The sequence below is a fragment of the Thalassophryne amazonica genome, chromosome 8, assembly GCF_902500255.1.
Source record: "Thalassophryne amazonica chromosome 8, fThaAma1.1, whole genome shotgun sequence".
NCBI classification, from domain to species: domain Eukaryota; kingdom Metazoa; phylum Chordata; class Actinopteri; order Batrachoidiformes; family Batrachoididae; genus Thalassophryne; species Thalassophryne amazonica.
Window position 1 is genome coordinate 16,762,589 of NC_047110.1, and position 21,901 is coordinate 16,784,489.

Sequence of the window (21,901 nt, forward strand, 5' to 3'; positions counted from 1 at the left end):
TTTATTTGTTCTGGTCTTATCTACATCCGTTTCTCTGCTGCTGATTTCCTCACAGGGCCTCAATAAAATTGATCTAATCAAATTAAAACTTGCTGTAATTAAACGCAGAAAGCAGCCGATGGATGAACAAGCAGGTTGTGTTTGAGCAGGCCACATTTCTTCCTCTGCTTTGCCAGATTAAATACTGTACAACTCATCTGATTTGTTGTTTGGTTCAAGCAGTGACTCACGAATGACTTAAATGCAAAATCAGAATCAGTTCATCCTCCTGAGAAGGCCAAATGCTCATGTTGTGCTTTTTCTTTTAGAGGCAAACCCAGAGAAGTTCAGCAGCCGCTTTCGGAATAAGATCTTCTATGCAGGGGTAAGTGTCCTGATGCTGCACGTTAACTAAAGAGCATGTGTTCTTCATGTATTGATGCTTGAATGTTTCTCTCAGACGGCCTTCTCGGACTTCCTGAGTGGGAGTTCTAAAGACCTCGCCAAGCACATCAAGGTTGTGGTGAGTAAAACACATAAAATCAATAAAAGCATTTGCACAGTGAAGAGAACAAGCACTAATATTAATGTTACTACAATACTCCCTCGACATCGACTTTTTGTATTGTAGATGTGTAATCAGTCTTTCAAACTAAGAGATAAAACACATTTTGAGATTCCAACAGTTTATTTTTATTTGTTTTTGTCTCTCTATGTGCCCCATCACACATAGTACGAATATGTACAACTCAGAGCAACTCCCGTCAGAACAGCTCGAATGACCGCACCACGAAACATTGCGCCAATGGGCAGGCGTGCACAATGCCTGTGCGACAGTTCGTGCATGCGGGAACACAGTTCCAGCAGCTGCACGATGTGGTTACATCGTGCAGCTGCTGTGAAGAAAAAAAAAATACATGTTGCAACGGTTTTGTGCACGTGGGAACACAGTGCGAGTACAGTGCTGTGAAAATTAAAAAAATACATGCCACCCATGGGATTCGAACCCACACTTTCCAAAAGCTCTGACTGACAGTCAGACCCTCCTCTGACAAATCGACAGTGCACAGTTTAAAGTGCATAGTGCATTTGGGGCGTGTCCCATGTATACTTGACTAAATACAGCCCTTTTGTGCTATGTCCTTAATCTGTCCTCAGATTACGCACCATGTAAGGTGTAGGGCACAAAGGATTTTATTTGTGGCATGTCTTTCATCATGGGTGTATTTTGGGCATAATATGAAATTAACCAACCAGTTTGTTGTCTGTCACTCCCTTTAAGAGCCAGTGTGCACTTTAAACCCAGTTAGAGGACAGACTCTGGAGGTGACAGAAGTAAGTCCCTCCAGCTGCTCCCTTGTTTGCACTCGGGGCCGCCACAGCAAATCCAGGGTGGATCTGCATGTTGAATTGGCACAGGTTTTATGCCGGATGCCCTTCCTGACGCAACTCAACATTACATGGAGAAATGTGGCAGGGGTGGGATTTGAACCCGGAACCTTCTGCACTGAAAACAAGCGCATTAACCACCCGGCCACCTCTAGTTCAATGGTTTTCAAAGCGGTGGGTGGAAGCAATGCAAGGTAAATGAATGGGGCATCGTTTGATGCTGTAAGATTTGTAGGTTTGCTTCAATAATTCATCTGGAAAGATAATTAGATAATTTATTTTATTTTGTACAATATGAAGTTGTAAATTACATACAAATTACAATGTTTAAAAGAAATTCCCCAGGAGGTTAGAAGGAAAAGTTGTGTCCATGTGTGTCTGAGTCAGGGTCTCAAAAATATTCTTATCTACAAGAAAATTTGGGAACCACTGCTCTAGTTTAACATTGTAAAAGTCTTCCTGAAGCCTCTGAATTTTTACACTTTTTGCCAAATCTGTATTTTAAAAGTGTTTATATATATAATTAGATGGCAATGGCATGGTAAGACCTCATTTGAAGAACATCAACAACAATTACTGTATCAAATTAAATTCAGAATCTATTTTGTCTTCTTCATTTGGCTGCTCCTGTTGGGGGTCGCAACTGCAGATCATCACCCTTTTCTCTGCAGCTGCCTCTGTCCAACCACCTGCATGTCCTCCCTCACCACTTCCATAAAACTCCTCTTTGGCTTCCATCTTCTCCTCCTGCCTGGTGGCTCCATCCTCAGCATCCTTCTCCTGATATATCCTGGGTCCCATTTCCAAACCATCTCAGCCTCGCCTCTTTGACCTTGTTTCCAAACCGTGTTACTTGTGCTGTCCCTCTGCTATGCTCATTTCTAATCCTGTCCATCTTCATCACTCAAAAAGAAAATCACAGCATCTTCAGCTTGCAATGCACTTGCATGGTTTACAACAAATTTACGAGTTTACTGTCTGGCACAGCAGATTGTGTACCAGTGCGCGGATCAAATTTGTGCAAGTATCAAGGCACCTTTACAAAGACAAAGTCCTGCATTTAAAACCAAATGAAGTTAAAACAACCTTCTGCTTTTACCTTGTCAGATTGGTCTGAGTTTGTTCTCACAACAGAAATGATAAATGTAATCCTACGACCAGTGCAGTGGTCTGCGTGCTGCAGGAGAACGGCTCCATGAGGTGCATGAAGGTGGAGGTGGAGGTGAAATGCAGAGGACAGTATTTGACTTCACAGAACTAATTGTGCTACATTTATATTTTCTCCTCAGGTTTACACATAAATGCACCACAAAACCACTAGGTGGCAGCACTGTTACAGATTAACATCTGAGCAAGCAAAGAATCAGAATCAGAAGAAGTTTATTGCCATTGCCAGTGAACAGGATTCACAGACTAGGAATTTGCTTCGGTACAATGGTGCAACATTAAGAAGAGATAAAATGCTAAGATAAAATATAACATATGTGTCAAAATAAGATAAAATCTAAGATAAAAAAAAAAAAATATGAAAGGCTGTGTGCAACAGAAAAACAGAGAAACAGAAAAAACAGTGCAGTGGGAGGAGTGCAATTAAAAACCAAAGTACACTGTCTAAAGTGACCCGTGATAAGATGATAAAGTGACAGAGTTAAGCTTAAGGTGACTGAGTTATGAGGAGTTCATGAGTCTAACGGCAGAGGGGAAGAAACTGTTCTTATGGCGGGAGGTTCTGGTCCGGATGGGCCGTAGCCTCCTGCCCGAGGGTAGTGGTTTGAACAGACCGTGTGCAGGGTGAGAAGGGTCAGCTGTGATCCGACCTGCTCGGCCCAGAGTCCTGGAGACGTGTAGGTCGTGGAGAGATGGAAGGCTACAGCCAATCACCTCAGCAGAGGCCACAATGCGCTGCAGTCTGTGTCTGTCCCTGGCTGTGGCCCCGGCGTACCACACCGTGATGGAGGAGCAGAGGATGGACTCGATGATGGCCGTGTAGAACTGCACCATCAGCTGGACAGGCAGCTTGGCCTTCTTCAGCTGCTGCAGGAAGTACATCCATCAAAGACAAAGAACAGTCAAGTTAATGTGACTTGAATAAATGTCACTTTGTAAATAATGTGAAAAATGTTGTAAAATTGTCAGCTTTGATCTTTTTCTTGCTGATTTTCCACATTTTAATCGATATCAGCACACTGGCAGTGCCTGATAACGTGTGTGCATTTCATCTAGGAGTTTGTAATGTTTGTGTGCCCTCAGTGTGATGGCACAGACCTGACAGCCAAAGTCCAGGAGCTGAAGCTACAGTGTCTCCTCTTCCTCAACATCCCCAGGTACAGTCAGATACCCTCAGTGTTTCTCACCACTCACTCGTCCCGTCCTCAAGACCTCTGTGATTTACAGTCATTCCTGTGTCAGATCTGCCACGTAGAACAATAAAAACATAACGAGCTGTTGATGTCTGACCACACTGCAGGTACTGTGCAGGCACCATGCCGTGGGGTAACCCCAGTGAACATCATGACTTTGAGAGACAGCGCCATGACGATGGGTATATCGAGGTCATCGGCTTTACCATGACCTCTCTGGTGAGCTTTTGGCTATTTATCACAACTGAACAGACATCACTTTAGAAGTTGTCCAGTCTTTAAATCTCTGTTCACACTCTGTGTGGGTGTGTGCAGACCGTGTAAACCTGTTCAGTGGGCATCCCTGTCAGACATATGTCACAGCATCTTAAAATGACCTGTCTCATCTGAATTTAACTTATGGCAATATGATACCGAAGCTTTTTGTCAGTATTGTAAATTAGTGATGGAAACTCATGACACTCATGTTGCAGAACTTTATTCTGGAGTTTGTATCAAAAGCAACACATGCTGAAGACTGGCTGTCGCTAAACAATGGGGCTGCGCCATCAGTGCCATCATGCAGATTTTCAAATTTAGGGTGTTTCTTCTCTGTTTTCCCAGTTAATTCTTTATTTTTTCACATCATTACAAGGTTTCAGAGCTTTTTCAGACCTTAAGCGCCGATGGTATGTGAAATCCTCAGTCAGTGGAGGGGCTGCAGTTGGACTGCAGAGTGCAGCATTTGCACAAAACGCATTTATGAATCCGCTCTGCACCCAGTTGCCGAATAGTTGAAAACTCTTTGGAATAGCTAAACTTGATTCACTTTCACTTCATATGTGAGATGGTCTTGTGTTTGCAGTTTCTGAGAGAACCCAAAATGCAGACAGTAACCAAAACAGGAGGTAAGGTGATTACAAAGGTGATTTATTTTCCAAAAGTCCAATAAACGGTGAGAGTTCAAAAAAGGTTCAAACAGGAGTCCATAACAAAACACAAAACCAAAAATGCAAGCAGGGGGTGGCAGTGTACAAGCTGAATTAACCAAAGGGCACTGAACACAGAAAAAAAAAACGCAACGGCAAAACTCAGGGAGGTGTCAAGGAATAATTAAACAGCATACGGGTACTCATAGAAGAGACAAGGATAATCACACTTTCACAACACCGAAGAAGGAACCAAAGATGATCCAAAAACTCACAGTACATCACAGAGGAAGACAAAGAAGAATCCGGCAACTCAAACAGGGAACAGTGCAGTCTTAAATACAGGAAGACAAATGAACAAACGAGTGACAGGTGCGCGGGAATAAGGGAGGCCGGAACACAACACACACACACAGCCTAACACACACAAAGTAACTCAAATTGCAAAAGAATACTGGGAGGGGTGAGTAGAACTGAAAAATCTCAGAATCATGATCCAACTAAAAGGAAAACCACAAAATAACATAACATGGAACTCAAAAGTGTGCAGAGTACAAACAAGAATACAATATGACCAACAGAAGAGGGCACAGAACTGAAATACAATGACCATAAACAGAGGGACACAGACAGGGGTTAGATAACAAAGATAACCAACAAAAAGAACACAGACCATTAACACGGGGCAAACCACAACAGGTGGAGAGCAATCAGTGGATCAATACACAGCGCTGTGTGTTTTTAAAATACACAAACACACGTTTAGCCGCATGTTCTCCTTGAATTGCTGGCTGTCTGAGTGGTGTCCAAAAAATGAGGTGGGCTTCATAGATAATTGGCAAAGCTTCTGGGGAAAACCTGGTCTTGTTAGGAGAGACGGCATCCATCCCACTTTGGATGGAGCAGCTCTCATTTCTAGAAATCTGGCCAATTTTCTTAAATCCTCCAAACCGTGACTATCCAGGGTTGGGACCAGGAAGCAGAGTTGTAGTCTTACACACCTCTCTGCAGCTTCTATCCCCCTGCCATCCCCTCATTACCCCATCCCCGTAGAGACGGTGCCTGCTCCCAGACCACCAATAACCAGCAAAAATATATTTAAGCATAAAAATTCAAAAAGAAAAAATAATATAGCACCTTCAACTGCACCACAGACTAAAACAGTTAAATGTGGTCTATTAAACATTAGGTCTCTCTCTTCTAAGTCCCTGTTAGTAAATGATATAATAATTGATCAACATATTGATTTATTCTGCCTTACAGAAACCTGGTTACAGCAGGATGAATATGTTAGTTTAAATGAGTCAACACCCCCGAGTCACACTAACTGCCAGAATGCTCGTAGCACGGGCTGAGGCGGAGGATTAGCAGCAATCTTCCATTCCAGCTTATTAATTAATCAAAAACCCAGACAGAGCTTTAATTAATTTGAAAGCTTGACTCTTAGTCTTGTCCATCCAAATTGGAAGTCCCAAAAACCAGTTTTATTTGTTATTATCTATCGTCCACCTGGTCGTTACTGTGAGTTTCTCTGTGAATTTTCAGACCTTTTGTCTGACTTAGTGCTTAGCTCAGATAAGATAATTATAGTGGGCGATTTTAACATCCACACAGATGCTGAGAATGACAGCCTCAACACTGCATTTAATCTATTATTAGACTCAATTGGCTTTGCTCAAAATGTAAATGAGTCCACCCACCACTTTAATCATATCTTAGATCTTGTTCTGACTTATGGTATGGAAATTGAAGACTTAACAGTATTCCCTGAAAACTCCCTTCTGTCTGATCATTTCTTAATAACATTTACATTTACTCTGATGGACTACCCAGCAGTGGGGAATAAGTTTCATTACACTAGAAGTCTTTCAGAAAGCGCTGTAACTAGGTTTAAGGATATGATTCCTTTTTTATGTTCTCTAATGCCATATACCAGCACAGTGCAGAGTAGCTACCTAAACTCTGTAAGTGAGATAGAGTATCTCATCAATAGTTTACATCCTCATTGAAGACAACTCTGGATGCTGTAGCTCCTCTGAAAAAGAGAGCTTTAAATCAGAAGTGCCTGACTCCGTGGTGTAACTCACAAACTCGCAGCTTAAAGCAGATAACCCGTAAGTTGGAGAGGAAATGGCGCCTCACTAATGTAGAAGATCTTCACTTAGCCTGGAAAAAGAGTCTGTTGCTCTATAAAAAAAGCCCTCCATAAAGCTAGGACATCTTACTACTCATCACTAATTGAAGAAAATAAGAACAACCCCAGGTTTCTTTTCAGCACTGTAGCCAGGCTGACAGAGTCAGAGCTCTATTGAGCCGAGTATTCCTTTAAGTTTAACTAGTAATGACTTCATGACTTTCTTTGCTAATAAAATTTTAACTATTAGAGAAAAAATTACTCATAACCATCCCAAAGACGTATCGTTATCTTTGGCTGCTTTCAGTGATGCCGGTATTTGGTTAGACTCTTTCTCTCCGATTGTTCTGTCTGAGTTATTTTCATTAGTTACTTCATCCAAACCATCAACATGTCTATTAGACCCCATTCCTACCAGGCTGCTCAAGGAAGCCCTACCATTATTTAATGCTTCGATCTTAAATATGATCAATCTATCTTTATTAGTTGGCTATGTACCACAGGCTTTTAAGGTGGCAGTAATTAAACCATTACTTAAAAAGCCATCACTTGACCCAGCTATCTTAGCTAATTATAGGCCAATCTCCAACCTTACTTTTCTCTCAAAAATTCTTGAAAGGGTAGTTGTAAAACAGCTAACTGATCATCTGCAGAGGAATGGTCTATTTGAAGAGTTTCAGTCAGGTTTTAGAATTCATCATAGTACAGAAACAGCATTAGTGAAGGTTACAAATGATCTTATGGCCTCAGACAGTGGACTCATCTCTGTGCTTGTTCTGTTAGACCTCAGTGCTGCTTTTGATACTGTTGACCATAAAATTTTATTACAGAGATTAGAGCATGCCATAGGTATTAAAGGCACTGCGCTGCGGTGGTTTGAATCATATTTATCTAATAGATTACAATTTGTTCATGTAAATGGGGAATCTTCTTCACAGACTAAGGTTAATTATGGAGTTCCACAAGGTTCTGTGCTAGGACCAATTTTATTCACTTTATACATGCTTCCCTTAGGCAGTATTATTAGACAGCATTGCTTAAATTTTCATTGTTACGCAGATGATACCCAGCTTTATCTATCCATGAAGCCAGAGGACACACACCAATTAGCTAAACTGCAGGATTGTCTTACAGACATAAAGACATGGATGACCTCTAATTTTGTGCTTTTAAACTCAGATAAAACTGAAGTTATTGTACTTGGCCCCACAAATCTTAGAAACATGGTGTCTAACCAGATCCTTACTCTGGATGGCATTACCCTGACCTCTAGTAATACTGTGAGAAATCTTGGAGTCATTTTTGATCAGGATATGTCATTCAAAGCGCATATTAAACAAATATGTAGGACTGCTTTTTTGCATTTACGCAATATCTCTAAAATTAGAAAGGTCTTGTCTCAGAGTGATGCTGAAAAACTAATTCATGCATTTATTTCCTCTAGGCTGGACTATTGTAATTCATTATTATCAGGTTGTCCTAAAAGTTCCCTAAAAGCCTTCAGTTAATTCAAAATGCTGCAGCTAGAGTACTGACAGGGACTAGAAGGAGAGAGCATATCTCACCCATATTGGCCTCTCTTCATTGGCTTCCTGTTAATTCTAGAATAGAATTTAAAATTCTTCTTCTTACTTATAAGGTTTTGAATAATCAGGTCCCATCTTATCTTAGGGACCTCATAGTACCATATCACCCAATAGAGCGCTTCGCTCTCAGACTGCAGGTTTACTTGTAGTTCCTAGGGTTTGTAAGAGTAGAATGGGAGGCAGAGCCTTCAGCTTTCAGGCTCCTCTCCTGTGGAACCAGCTCCCAATTCAGATCAGGGAGACAGACACCCTCTCTACTTTTAAGATTATGCTTAAAACTTTCCTTTTGCTAAAGCTTATAGTTAGGGCTGGATCAGGTGACCCTGAACCATCCCTTAGTTATGCTGCTATAGACTTAGACTGCTGGGGGGTTCCCATGATGCACTGAGTGTTTCTTTCTCCTTTTGCTCTGTATGCACCACTCTGCATTTAATCATTAGTGATTGATCTCTGCTCCCCTCCACAGCATGTCTTTTTCCTGGTTCTCTCCCTCAGCCCCAACCAGTCCCAGCAGAAGACTGCCCCTCCCTGAGCCTGGTTCTGCTGGAGGTTTCTTTCTGTTAAAAGGGAGTTTTTCCTTCCCACTGTCGCCAAGTGCTTGCTCACAGGGGGTCGTTTTGACCGTTGGGGTTTTTACGTAATTATTGTATGGCCTTGCCTTACAATATAAAGCGCCTTGGGGCAACTGTTTGTTGTGATTTGGCGCTATATAAATAAAACTGATTGATTGATTGATTGATTGACTGCTTCACTTTAAATATGCAATAAGTCTATTTCAGATGATCAGTGGGGAGTTGGTAAGAACAGCCAGTGAACCCTCTTTCTCTTAGATTTCATGCCACTGTGCTGCTTTGGTGGGGGAGGGGGTGGGCGTCATAGACCTGACCTCTAGTGCCATCAGGTCTACCTGTTACACATGGAGATATTTATTCTTAAAGAAACAAGTACGAAATGAAGTTAAATATACGTCAGGTTTACAATGAATTTTTTGTCTTATTCTGTGCAGCCTCTGTGCTGGAATAGCAATCTGTCAAGCACCTTCAGTTAAAGCCAAGGTTTCAAAATTGAAAAATACAGAAGCTATCAGCAGCTGCTAAACTTCCTTTTGACCTTGATAAGTCGTGTTTACATGTTTCCTCCCACAATTTTGCTACACTGGGGTGGACAAACCCCAAATTACACATGCATGAATGCAAACGTGTTAAATCGACAATACATGCTATGCTACATACGTACATTTTACAGATGCAGTACTCACTGCACACTGTTAGTAACTCAGCTTGCAGGTGTATGTGTGAGTGCAATGGAGTTTGAGCCCATTTTGGAAACCAGGCTATCTCTGTCTTGCTCATGCACATATTGGCCCAAAAGGAGTAACTGGGATTTGACCCCTGACCCTTTGTGGTTGGAGGAGAAACCACTTGGCCCTCTGAGCCTGAGTTGGCATCTGACTGGGAATAGTTTCTAAAATGAAGCAACAGAGACATTGTGGATTTGCAGTGTTACAGTTACATACATGTACGTGTGATGTGGACGCGTTCCTCCCCAGGCCACGCTGCAGGTGGGGGGCCACGGCGAGCGACTCCATCAGTGTAAAGAAGTGACCCTCACCACCTTCAAGTCCATCCCCATGCAGGTGGACGGTGAGCCTTGCAAACTGGCGCCATCGATCATCCACATCAGCCTGAGGAACCAGGCCAACATGGTGGAGAAGGCCAAGAGGAGGATCTCCATGCCCCATCTGAACGAGTGAGGCCAATCAGTTAGCTCCTCCGCCAAGGATGACCAACTGCTGTAACTAAATGGCATCACTTTAAAACAAATTTAAAATAAACTTGGAATTGACAAAAAAATCCTGTTTAGATTTCACAAGAGGAAAGCTTTGATCACAGTAGCAACAAGCTAACTTTTTCCTCTACGCATCTCTCTTGTTTGTACGTTCAACTTCATGTAAACTTTCTCCGTTTGTGTCCAGTCAGCAGCCGGTTCCAGAGAAGCTGCAGATTCAAGTGAACAGGATCAGCATGGCAGCGTATGAGGCTCTGCATTATGAAAAGGACCAGCTGAAGGAAGCCTGTAAGTCAGCAAGGAGTTCACTGTTCAAAGTCAGTCTGTCTGTCCATGTGGGGAAAAACATCAGCACAGGTCACCTTTCCTAAGTCAATAAAAAATATCACCTTCATACTGACAGGTTCCCTACTCAATGTATTGCATCCACTTTGTACTCATATATATTTATAAACTACAGCCCCAAATCAGAAAACGTTGGAATGGTATAGACAATGAAAAGTACAAAAAATAAATTAGGAAATGCAAGGATTCTTACACTTTGTTTGCAGACCGTATGAACTCGACATTTCATGTTTTATCAACTTAATTTGTTAATATACAAATAATGACTGTTTATGAGTAAAAGATGGTACTTTCCACCTCATGAAATATTCCTTCCATTGAAAGAATGGAAAAAAAAATGTATTATTTGTTTTATATTACAGCAAAAATAGATCCTTGTCATTTGTTATTTTATAAATGTATAAACAACAGAAAAGGGACTTACATTTTGGTGTTCGTCACTGGTGCTTCGATGTCAACAGTCCAACATGAACTCTAAATAGGAGTCGAAGATTGTTCTTTGAGTGACACTATTTTAAAACATTTCAACAATTTCCTTGCACATTTGTTGACAGTCTGGAGATCCTCTGCCTGTCTTTGCTCCTCAGACTCGAGCCTTTTGTGTTTGGTGCTTTTGCACCAAATCTTGATTACTTTACCTGTAGATATCACCTGTTTGAAATAACATTAAACTTTTTTAACCTCATTAGTCACCATAAATTGCCCCAGCCCAACTTTTTTTTTTGGAATTTCTTACAGGCCTTAAATGGAGAAATGGATGTATACTGACAAATTAATATTTGAAATGACTGAACATGAAATATTTTTGGATTATACTGTCTGCAGTGAAATAGCAGTCAGAGTGCATGTAGGGTTAATTGCTGTTTTTTTTTTTTTTTTTAAGTTTGCATTTTCCATACGTCACAACTTTTTCTGATTTAGTGTTGTAATAAAAATACATATTCATATTAAAGATGTATATTAAACCCTCTGAAAAATACAGATTTAAATCTTATTAGATAGCAATTACAAGATATTTTAAAAATTGCACATGAAAAAAATTTATGATTGGATTCTTTTTTCTCAACAGCACACTGTGTTTTTGCACCTTCTTGTCAGTGACACGTATTGACCGTGTATCAGTACTTTCATAAAGAAACCTCACAGTTTTCGATACTCTGCTGACACGTCCGGAATGAAATTTTACTAGTGTAGCATTGATCTAAAGGTCAGTGTCAATTTAATCATCACTGTTTCTGCAGCCACGCCGCTGGGAACCATAACCATCCCCGGAGAAAGCGACCTGGAGACATGCCGCCTCCTCATCGAGCGCCTGCAGGACAGCGTGGACCAGGTGTGTGTGTGTATGTGTGAGTGGCAGGTGTAATAACATAGATTCAACATCAGAGAAGGGAAACAGGCTGTGTGGTTGTTCAAACATCTTCAGTCTGAACTGGTGCAACCTCCAGCTGCAGGACTTCAGTTGATTGGATGTATACAGAAAGCTAGAGCTTATGAAATGTAGTCTGACTGTAGTCCATCGTAAATCCAGCTGTTTATTGCCTAAAATGTGGAGCTGCATCACCTTCACAAGTCAAAAGAGAGGCTTTATTGATACTGAGCTGTTACCATCCCGCTTCTTTCTTCCTGCTCTCTCAGAATGGTGATGAGATGAAGGGAGACTGTCCGTCCACTCAGAAACTTTCCAAAAAGTGGTGTTTCCTTGACTGTAAGTACAAGCTCCTTTTTATTGTGGACTCTGCTTCATAGACAAAGCCCTGATTCTCGTCTTTCAGGTACAACCGCTGACCGCTTCTACAGGATAGACCGAGCTCAGGTATGGTTGATGAAATTAAAAGAATAACATTTTAGCTAATTTTATGTTCATAATTTTATGAATGATAAATATTTAACATTTGAGTTGACAGTGCCTGTACTGGTCTACGTATAACCCGCGTTTGGAGAACCTGACTGCAGAGCTTTCTTCGTCTTTTTCCAGGAACATCTGCACTACGTGACTGACATCTCTCAGGAGGAGCTGTACATCTTGGACCCGGAGATGGTCGTCAAGGAAACGGTCGGCACTTCTCCCGGGATGCCTGACCTGGTGGATCCTGAGGAGCACCAGGATGAGCAGTTTGCCTTTCCCTCCTCTCTAACCACCTCAACCACACCGAGGTGAGGCCAGAGCAGGAACCACTTAACTACAAAAGTGCAACTTCTGCTGCTGTCAGAGCGTTTTGTCAGAATCTTTACTCCTGGAACAGTGAGACGGCCAAAAGAATAAATAAAAGTAACATAAAATCAGTCCAGTTCCTTCCTTAGTGGAATTAGCATGCCTTCCTGTGTCTGTGTGGAATTCCTATTGGAATTCCAGTTTTCTTCAACCATCAAAATATCCTGGTTAGTTTAGCATCACATTAACCTGCAAACTGTGCATGCTGGAGTTCATATTCTGAAGACATCCAGAACAGATACTCAATTGTGGCTTGAGAGTTTTTGCTAGTTTCTTCAGTGTCAATGTAATATCAATATAGTGTCAGAGTCTCCAGTGTCAATATAATATCAATATATTGTGATATTGCAATTATAATATTGCACTTGTGCCATTTGACATTAATGAAGTTAAAATGAAGTCATCATCATCAGCTGATACTCACTAGCAAGCAAGAATGTTAACCAAAGAATTAATTGTTAAAATTGTCATGTCAGAGTTTTTAAGTGAATGAAAAGCACTATTCAGAAACCACAAATTGTCCCGTGTAAAGTGGGGTGAGATGAAACCTGTTTGATGCATTCCATCCAGAAGCTCCTTTTGTGTTCCACTTTTGTCATTGTTTTGTCTTAAAGAGCAGGAATAACTACATTGTTTGAGGCACATGCCATATTTGTCACAAAAATGTCTATACTTAAAGGTGCTATGAATTATCTGCCACTTGAGGGTAGAAACAAAGTTTTCCTCCTCAGCCACTCCCCCAACCTGAAAACAAATAGATTGGTCAATGGTTGAAACAGGCGATGGGTCAGGGTACACCAGGAAATTAGAAAATAATAATAATAATAATAATAACAGTTTATATGTGGGAATTAGAAAACAGACTAACCAGTGGATCAGGCAGGGGGTCAAAACAGAGGAGGGAATCACATAGGAAGTCCAGAAGATGACAGGCTAAACTTGAGAAACATAGGATAGCAGCATGGGTTGGTAACTGTAGATCAAACACAAGGAATGAACACGAGGGAGCAAGCATAGAAGTGAGACAATCTGGCACTGGTGTGATGGTCTGTGGACAGTTACATAGTGCATAAAACAATCAATGCGGAAACCACAATGTACCTGAACTCGTACGGCCAAGTGACAGGAAGTAAAGCCACTGAAAATAAGAGTGCAAAGAAAACCAACACGGAGGAGGATTCACACACACACACACAGAGAGAGAGGGAGGGAGAGGGAGGGGAGAGAGAGAGAGAGAGAAATTAACAGGAAGGTGAAACTCTAGAAATCGCAAGGAATTGGTTAGAAGTTTTACACAAGGATAGTCAAAGAATCATATGAGCAAAAAAAAACTGACACCAGAAATGTGAACCGTGACAGTTTGTAGTTGCTCAAGGCTCAAAACAAGGAGTGAAGATATTGCTTTAAAAAAATTGCAGACATCATTCGTTCAGTTTTAGGCTTACAGTATGTAAATCAATCAAAATTTACTATTGTGTGTCTTAAAGTGCTTCATTGCGTTCATTACGTAGAGGCACACACGCTGAGTACCTATATGGAATTTTGGTTATTGTAGTGAAATCCCTAATCAAGCACCTTTCCAAATCACATCTTCTCCTTTTGTCTGTCTGTCAGCAGGGGGAGAGAGCTCCAGAGGAAGAGGAACTCTAGTGACAGTTCGGTGACCGACACTCTGTCCAGGAATCTCCGAAAGACCGTCCTCTGCAGGTAACAACACACACTCACATTCTTAACTCCACCAAGGAGATCATGTTTGTGTTCTTGTCTGTTTGTCATCAGCACTATGCAAAAACACATGGTTCATTTTTATGATATTCTGCACAGGTGTGGGCATTGGGACAAAAAATAACCCATTAAATTTAGGTCATCAAGCACTTACTACGGTTATTATGGCAATGCCTCGGTAGAGGCTCTTTTCTGGTGAAAGAACACGGGGGCAACAAAAGGGACACACTTCATGATTAAAAGCAGATTTGTTGATAACAAGAAGCCAATTTTAAATAAAACATGTAAGTAGCTCCATTATGTGCTGTTTTTTTTTGGACGCAGTGGATAGGCAAAACTACTGCACTACTGTTGCATGTGTGAGCTTACTGTTAGTGTGCACATATGTGTGATGCCATCATGTTGTGTGTGCTCATATTGCCTGTTACCGTGTTGTATTGGTTATTGTGTGTTTTCGCATGCTGTTAGCTTCTGCAGACAAAGGCAGGTAAAGATTTCAGCTTCTTTAAACATGACGGAGCTGCTGCTGCGTCACTGAAACAATAAGACGAGTTCTCAGGGATTACACCGAAAAACAGATTACAGTGCCAACGCGTCAGGCTCAGCTAAACCACAGTCGGACCTCTGGTGCAAGCAGTCCACAAATACTGATCTCATCCAGGGATCACCAATCCTGAAGATCACATGACCTGCGTGTTTTAGCCACAGCTAATTACTCAGAGATGTGCTCAGCCAATCAAGAGCATGAAAGCACCAGAGGTAATTAACCAGCTGTGAATTGAGCAGGTAGATGTGGGAAACATAGCATGAAGGAGCTCTGCAGGATCAGGGTTCGAGACCCCTGATCTGGTATGAGCAGCGGTTATTCACCCTTTGTGATCTAGTCAAATCGGTGAGTGAGTGAACAAATGTACGTCACATCAGTTTAAGAATGCTGCAGTGATTCTGTGCAATTAACTTGAAACGAGTGCTGCCCAGACGGTGAAATATGAAAACTCCTAAAAATGATCACAGCTGTACCAAACATTTTTAAACACAGCAGTGGGTCTTAGACCTGCATTTAAAGTTCTAAAATTAAAGGCGTTGTAAATGTGGTTCAGGAGTCATACTAAAATTCCATAAAGTTTCACAATTCTGCACCTGTGCAAGTAGAAAGTGCTCATTTCAAAGTAAAATTCAGGCCTGAAATTGTTTGAGTTCTGTAACATAAGTCGCAAGAAGGCCATATCTCAGCTGTGCTTGGTGTGAGACACGCCCACAGGTCCACAGTCAGTCCAACATTCTCATGCTGTCTGTGAGTGAGTGAGAAAATACATTTAAAGTGACACGTTCAGAAAGCGATCCTCTCTTAGTGCTACTTGTTTTCACATGCACCAAAACCTAGTGACTGATGCAAGTTTCCTAAAAAGGGTTGTAAACCTCAAACACATGCAGTAGTGGGCACAGTTCTGCTAATACGCTAATTATCAAAGCTAATGTTTTCATGAGCGGATTAGCTTTTTGAGATAACTTTGAAAGCCATCAGCGGACCAATTAGCTTCTGATAAATTTCTGATAAATTTACATTTGTGATGTCTGAACATCAAAGGTTTTAGTGCTTGCCTGTTCCATGTTTTGTAGCAGACAGACAGCTGTGAGAGGTATAGCTCTATCCTCTGCAGGCAGAGGCAAATTATTTTAGGGGTTTATCGGTTTAGCTTTATAAAGATAACTTTTCAGTCAGCAGATTAACTGTTATCGAAGCTAACTTTTTGGTTAGCTGTGCCCACCACTGAACACATGGATAAATGCTCGTGATGTTGTATTTTTCATGTTACTTTCCCCAAATTTATCTATGCTCCACCTGCAACGGATGCATGCACACCTGCCCCACGGTTTGAGAACTGCTGTTCAAGGATCTTCCATATCTGGGTTAGGGTGAGAGCTCAGGTTTAAGAGATCACGTGGGTTTAAAGGTCAGAGTGAAGCGTGAAGGAGCAGCAGCTGCTACACTGTGTTACTGCGGGTACCGTGTGCTGAAGTTGGTACTGATCCATGTTGTCCTTGCTGTGTCTGTGATTCAAAGGAGAGGGGCAAAGATTCTGAATGTGCACCGCTCCAATACAACCCTTCCTGATTTCAGCCCCATGATTAGGTAGGACCTCATCTGTGTGTGAGCCAGTCGTCTGTTGCTGTTGGTGTTTTTGTCCCTGTGGTCGTCTTTCTGTGTTAAACCTTACAGGAAGCTTGAAGAAGACACAACAATCTGACTTTCGTAGCAATTTTAGGGAAAACTCACATTAAGAGAAAGAAATGGAAAGAGCCATATTGTATGAGAAAACTAACAAATAAAAAATGGAGATTTATTTTGGCTGTAATTTTTTTGAAATGACTTTGTCACAGTCGGACCCTCATTACTAAAGAGCTGCATATCACATTCCAACACCTGACAGGGACGCTAATAATCCATCATAAAATGAAGTATTTGACATTTGTCACCTTTTGTTTTTTTCCTGTTCCTGCAGCTCTACCTCACGTGACACAGCACAAGGTAAAGGGTTTCTTCTTCACTTTGTGTAATGTCCCATATACTCATCCCGCCACTATCTACAGACTGTATATATGTGTGTGTGTGTGTGTGTGTGTCTGATATTTTATAGTTGTTTGGTGTTTCTGTTTGTATATTAATAACAATGAAGTGATTTTTATTGGAAACACGACTCCATAATGGCTCAGTCACACCTGGAAAAACAGTAGTGAGAGACAGCAGCACAACCGTGTGCAGTCACCTTGCTTTCACATTCCAACCACAAATGCTTGAAATGGGCATGTCAAAGATGACGACCAGGTCTGCCGCCATCTGCAGTCAGTTGCACAGTCACACAGTGATAAACAGCCGTTAAATGGCATCGCCTGCTATAAATGTAAATGGGGCCAAAAGGGAAATTAGATACGCAGTAATACAACAAATGACTGTAACATCGTTTCTGTAACAGTGCAGATTTGTTGCTGTCTGTGGCACAGAACTGACTCTGACCAGCCGCACATACTGTAGCAAAAACAGCGCAGGATTTACTTTACTGTTATTATTGCTACTTGGGGTAATACAGTCTTCGGTTGATTCAGCAACATTTGGGTCAAAAACAGGTGTGGTCACTCACCTTAGGGCCCCTTCACACGTAGTGCGAATTTGGTTGTTTTGCGCATAAAAAGCGCATGAAGCAGGAATCGTGTGCAAAAACGTGTAAAATTGTAGCTGCCTCATCGTACACCTGTTGCTACAACTATTTGCACACACCAGCAGCTGAATGACAGAGTGGGCGCTGTGCGAACCCATCGAACCCTCTCGTGGCAGTGTCGGCCAAATTCCAGGTGACACACACAACATCTAAAGCCCCTTTCACACCGGGCCTGGTTCGAGTTGCTTCATGTGGTGTCATGACGAAGCAGGAATGTCTGTGCACTCTGATTTCTCTTCTAGTTTGTATTTGTTCTTGTGCATGGCTGCAGGTCTGTGCTCTGATTTCTGTTATAGTTTATCTTTCTTCCTTTGACCGTGAAGCTGCGTGCGTGCGCACGTTGCGAACGAACCGTCCGTGAGTAAATGTGGAGACTTGTTCTGGAGTTATTACTTGATGTGGACATGTCCTGTCTCTGGCAATCAGTCTGTGAGCGGACTTATGTCATTTTTTGTCCTTTATTTAACACCAATTATGAGAGTGTGTGAGGGTTAGGGTTTAGGGTTAGGGTTAGTTTTTGCCCTGACTTATGTTGAAACCACTCCTTTCTGCTTCCTGTGCTTGATGCAGCCAGCCAGTTTTTTTCCTTTAATTGTTCATGTGCGTGCGCAAACATATCGTCCATGAGTGGACTGGAGATGTCCAGACTTTTTACTGGATGTGGACATGTCCTGTCTCTGGCAGTCAGTCTGTGAGCAGGACCTTTATGGACTTTATTTAAACACAGTTGTGAGAGAACTTCAGAGCGAGGAGCTGCAGCAGCAGCCAGGCTGAGCATTTTTTTTTTTCTGTGCTTTTTGAGAGTGTAGTTTTACTGCATTGTGTACACGTTACAAAAACGATCCTGCGTGATATTATACTTCGGGAACAATGGAACACAGTAGGAATTCATAAATTGACATCAGGTAACGTTGTACTGTGAGTGTGTGGCCTTCCAGTCACGTTGAGGTACCGTTGCTTGCCCTGACTTGCGTTGAAACCACTTCCTTCTGTGTCCTGTGCTTGATTGCAGAAAAAATTAAACATGTTTAATTTTTGGCGTCTGATTCGTTTCGTCCTTTGCGTCCGTCACGGTGTTCTGGCATTGAGGTACATCATCTCGGCACTAGGTTGCATCCACGTGACGTCGTCATGACGCCACACAATGCAACTCAAAGTGGGCCCAGTGTGAAGGGGCTTAACATCGCTTGTTTGGCACTTAGAAAATGTGTGACCATTCCCACTATTAACATGACAACAGTCAGGAGACAATCATTGTCGAGCTGGATGTGAAATTTGTCTAAGTGCCCCACGACTGTGAAGTTGCACGTGGCGTGGCTCCCCCGACAACACGTGTACCACCAACTGATTCCAGTGTGTCTGCAATGTGTCTGCCAGTTATTTGCAGTTATTTGCAACCACTGTCAATCTGTCAGACAGGGAGCACTATTCAGACTGCACAGGATTTTCTTAAAAAGAAGACCTTAGAGTTCAGCTACAATTTGCCTGAAGGTACATCTCAAATCAAATCAATTTTATTTATATAGCGCCAAATCACAGCAAACAGTCGCCCCAAGGCACTTTATATTGTAAGGCAAAAGCCATACAATAATTACAGAAAAACCCCAACAGTCAAATGACCCCCTATGAGCAAGCACTTGGCGACAGTGGGAAGGAAAACTCCCTTTTAACAGGAAGAAACCTCCAGCAGAGCCAGGCTCAGGGAGGGGCAGTCTTCTGCTGGGACTGGTTGGGCTTGAGGGGAGAGAATCAGGAAAACACATGCTGTAGAAGAGAGCAGAGATCAATCACTAATGATTAAAAGCAGAGTGGTGCATACAGAGCAAAAAGAGGTGAATAAAAAGAAACACTGGGTGCATCATGGGAACCCCCCAGCAGTCAAAGTCTATAGCAGCATAACTAAGGAATGGTTCAGGGTCACCTGATCCAGCCCTAACTATAGCTTTTTCAAAAAGGAAAGTTTTAAGCTTAATCTTAAAAGTAGAGAGGGTGTCTGTCTCCCTAATCGAATTGGGAGCTGGTTCCACAGGAGAGGAGCCTGAAAGCTGAAGGCTCTGCCTCCCATTCTACTCTTACAAACCCTAGGAACTACAACTAAGCCTGCAATCTGAGAGCGAAGTGCTCTATTGGGGTGATATGGTACTATGAGGTCCCTAAGATAGATGGGACCTGATTATTCAAACCTTATAAGTAAGAAGAAGAATTTTAAATTCTATTCTGGAATTAACAGGAAGCCAATGCAGATGCGGCCAATATGGGTGAAATATGCTCCTCTCTATGTCCCTGTCAGTACTCTAGCTGCAGCATTTTGAATTAACTGACGCTACATCTGAGCGCAAGCCTAGATTTGATGTTTTGGTGAACGAAAATCCTACTCTATAACACTTTATCATGAATGCTGTATAACTGCGGATACAAAATGCAAAACATGCACTATGCACAATTTCTCCAGTCACAGCCAGAGAAGCCTATAACTTCTTCTGAGTTGTCTGGGTGCCTTGGTGGCTTTCATCACTCAGTTTTTGAGAACGGTCTCCTATCCAGATTTACCATAGAGTGTCATACTGTTTGTATTTCTTCATATTTGATGTAAATAAAGTTCAAACGCATTCAGTGACTTGGAAATGTTCATGTATCCATCCCCTGACTTGTGTGAAGAAACTGGCAATAAAAGAGATTATTTACAGGTATTACTAAAGTGTCTCAATACTTTTGGAGGGCACGGTATACAGAGGAGCAGTAGTCACAGGACGATGGCTGGTTGTTCTTTTCATAATCTCTGCATAACATTTGTAGATGTGACTGAACTGCTCTGTATCTGCAGTCTGTTGTAGTACTGACATCTGGACCTCTGTGTTTGACAGAGTCAGAGTTGGTCAACTGTGTCAAGACTGAAGACCTGAGCAGAGTGAGTCTATAACCATGTGGTGACTGTGGTGTTATTTGGTGCTGATATGAATATCATGACATTTTATAACTAATCCACAAAAACCCAAAAGTCTTCGTTAAGGTTCGTTCTTGGACACTGCCCACTGTGGTTTTCTGTGTTTGCCTGCAGCTAATGGAGCTCCACCAGCAGGGAGCAGACATTTTACTACAGGACAGTGCAGGCTGCACGCTGCTGCACCACGCTGTGGAGACCGGCAACAAGGATATAGTCAAGTACCTCATCGATAATGGTGAGAGCATGTTTTCTCCATTCACAAAACATTGACTTACATCAGAGTTTGGCAAGCGATGGACAGAAGAATAAACCCCGAAATATCTCTTTCTTAGGTCAGATGCAGAAATTTGATACAGTTACATAGTTTGAAACATTACTTGAAAGCCTTTCAGAATTAAAAATGATCATTATTTATAAGAGCAGGTGTAGATTGTGGACAGGTTGTTCATTTGGAAGATTTGTTCCTGTTTGTTTTCCTAAAGAAAGGCTTCAGCTACTTTCTGCCTGATTCTTAAGAAGGTGCACTTGGAGGGTGCATACCTCCAGGGGAATTAGAATCTGATCAAGTTAAGGATGAGAAATTACAGTTGTACATTGTCATACTGGTGTTGTGCCGTGATGGAATGAGGCTATTGCATCACACTAGTCAGTGGTTTTAAGCTGGACAGTGGTTGGGCAGCACAGTGGCTTAGGGTTAGCACTGTTGCCTCACACCAATAGGTCATGGGTTCGATGCCCACCTGTGGCCTTTAGCAGACCTTTAATGAGCCTTTCATTGGATTCAGGTGTGTTGGAGCAGGGAGACAAAAGAGTGTCAGGAATGTGGCTCTCGAGGACCGAACTTGGCCACCCCTGAGCTAGATGAATCCCAACTATTACTATTACATCAGTCACAGGAGGGTAATTCAAATTCTGATTGGTCTCTGTTAGATATTTGTCATATCATATTATTTAGGGGAGGTGATGGCTGTGCAGTTAAGTGGTTAAGAACGCTCTGCAGCAGGTTTTCATCCAGGATGTCTCTGTACATTGCTGCATTCATCTTTCCCTCAATACTAGTCTCCCAGTTAATGCCACTGAAAAACATCTGGAAGGTTCTCCTCTCTCCACAGAGGAATGCTGGAGTTCTGCCAGAGTGACCATTGGGTTCTTGGACTCCAATTAAGCTGCAGAAACATACCAAGGATGGTCAGTGGAAATAGGATGCACCTGAGCTCAGTTTGAGCTTCATGGCAAGGCTGTGAATATTTATGTACATGTGATTTCTTAGATTTGGTTTCTTTATACATTTGAAAAAAAATCTCAAGAAA

General features: G+C 41.9%; 1 protein-coding gene across 1 annotated transcript in view; it reads left to right on the forward strand.

The window, feature by feature from the left end:
* The window catches only part of dgkzb (diacylglycerol kinase, zeta b), a 154,933-nt gene that overhangs the window by 96,204 nt on the left and 36,828 nt on the right, over positions 1 to 21,901 (forward strand). Inside the window, exons 17-28 of the mRNA XM_034175777.1 lie at positions 309 to 364; positions 440 to 502; positions 3,619 to 3,692; positions 3,836 to 3,947; positions 9,906 to 10,105; positions 10,332 to 10,432; positions 11,731 to 11,822; positions 12,128 to 12,197; positions 12,265 to 12,305; positions 12,468 to 12,646; positions 14,322 to 14,411; positions 16,495 to 16,563. Of these exons, the coding sequence (XP_034031668.1) occupies positions 309 to 364; positions 440 to 502; positions 3,619 to 3,692; positions 3,836 to 3,947; positions 9,906 to 10,105; positions 10,332 to 10,432; positions 11,731 to 11,822; positions 12,128 to 12,197; positions 12,265 to 12,305; positions 12,468 to 12,646; positions 14,322 to 14,411; positions 16,495 to 16,563 (1,147 nt within the window). The remainder of the gene's footprint in view (positions 1 to 308; positions 365 to 439; positions 503 to 3,618; positions 3,693 to 3,835; positions 3,948 to 9,905; positions 10,106 to 10,331; positions 10,433 to 11,730; positions 11,823 to 12,127; positions 12,198 to 12,264; positions 12,306 to 12,467; positions 12,647 to 14,321; positions 14,412 to 16,494; positions 16,564 to 21,901) is intronic.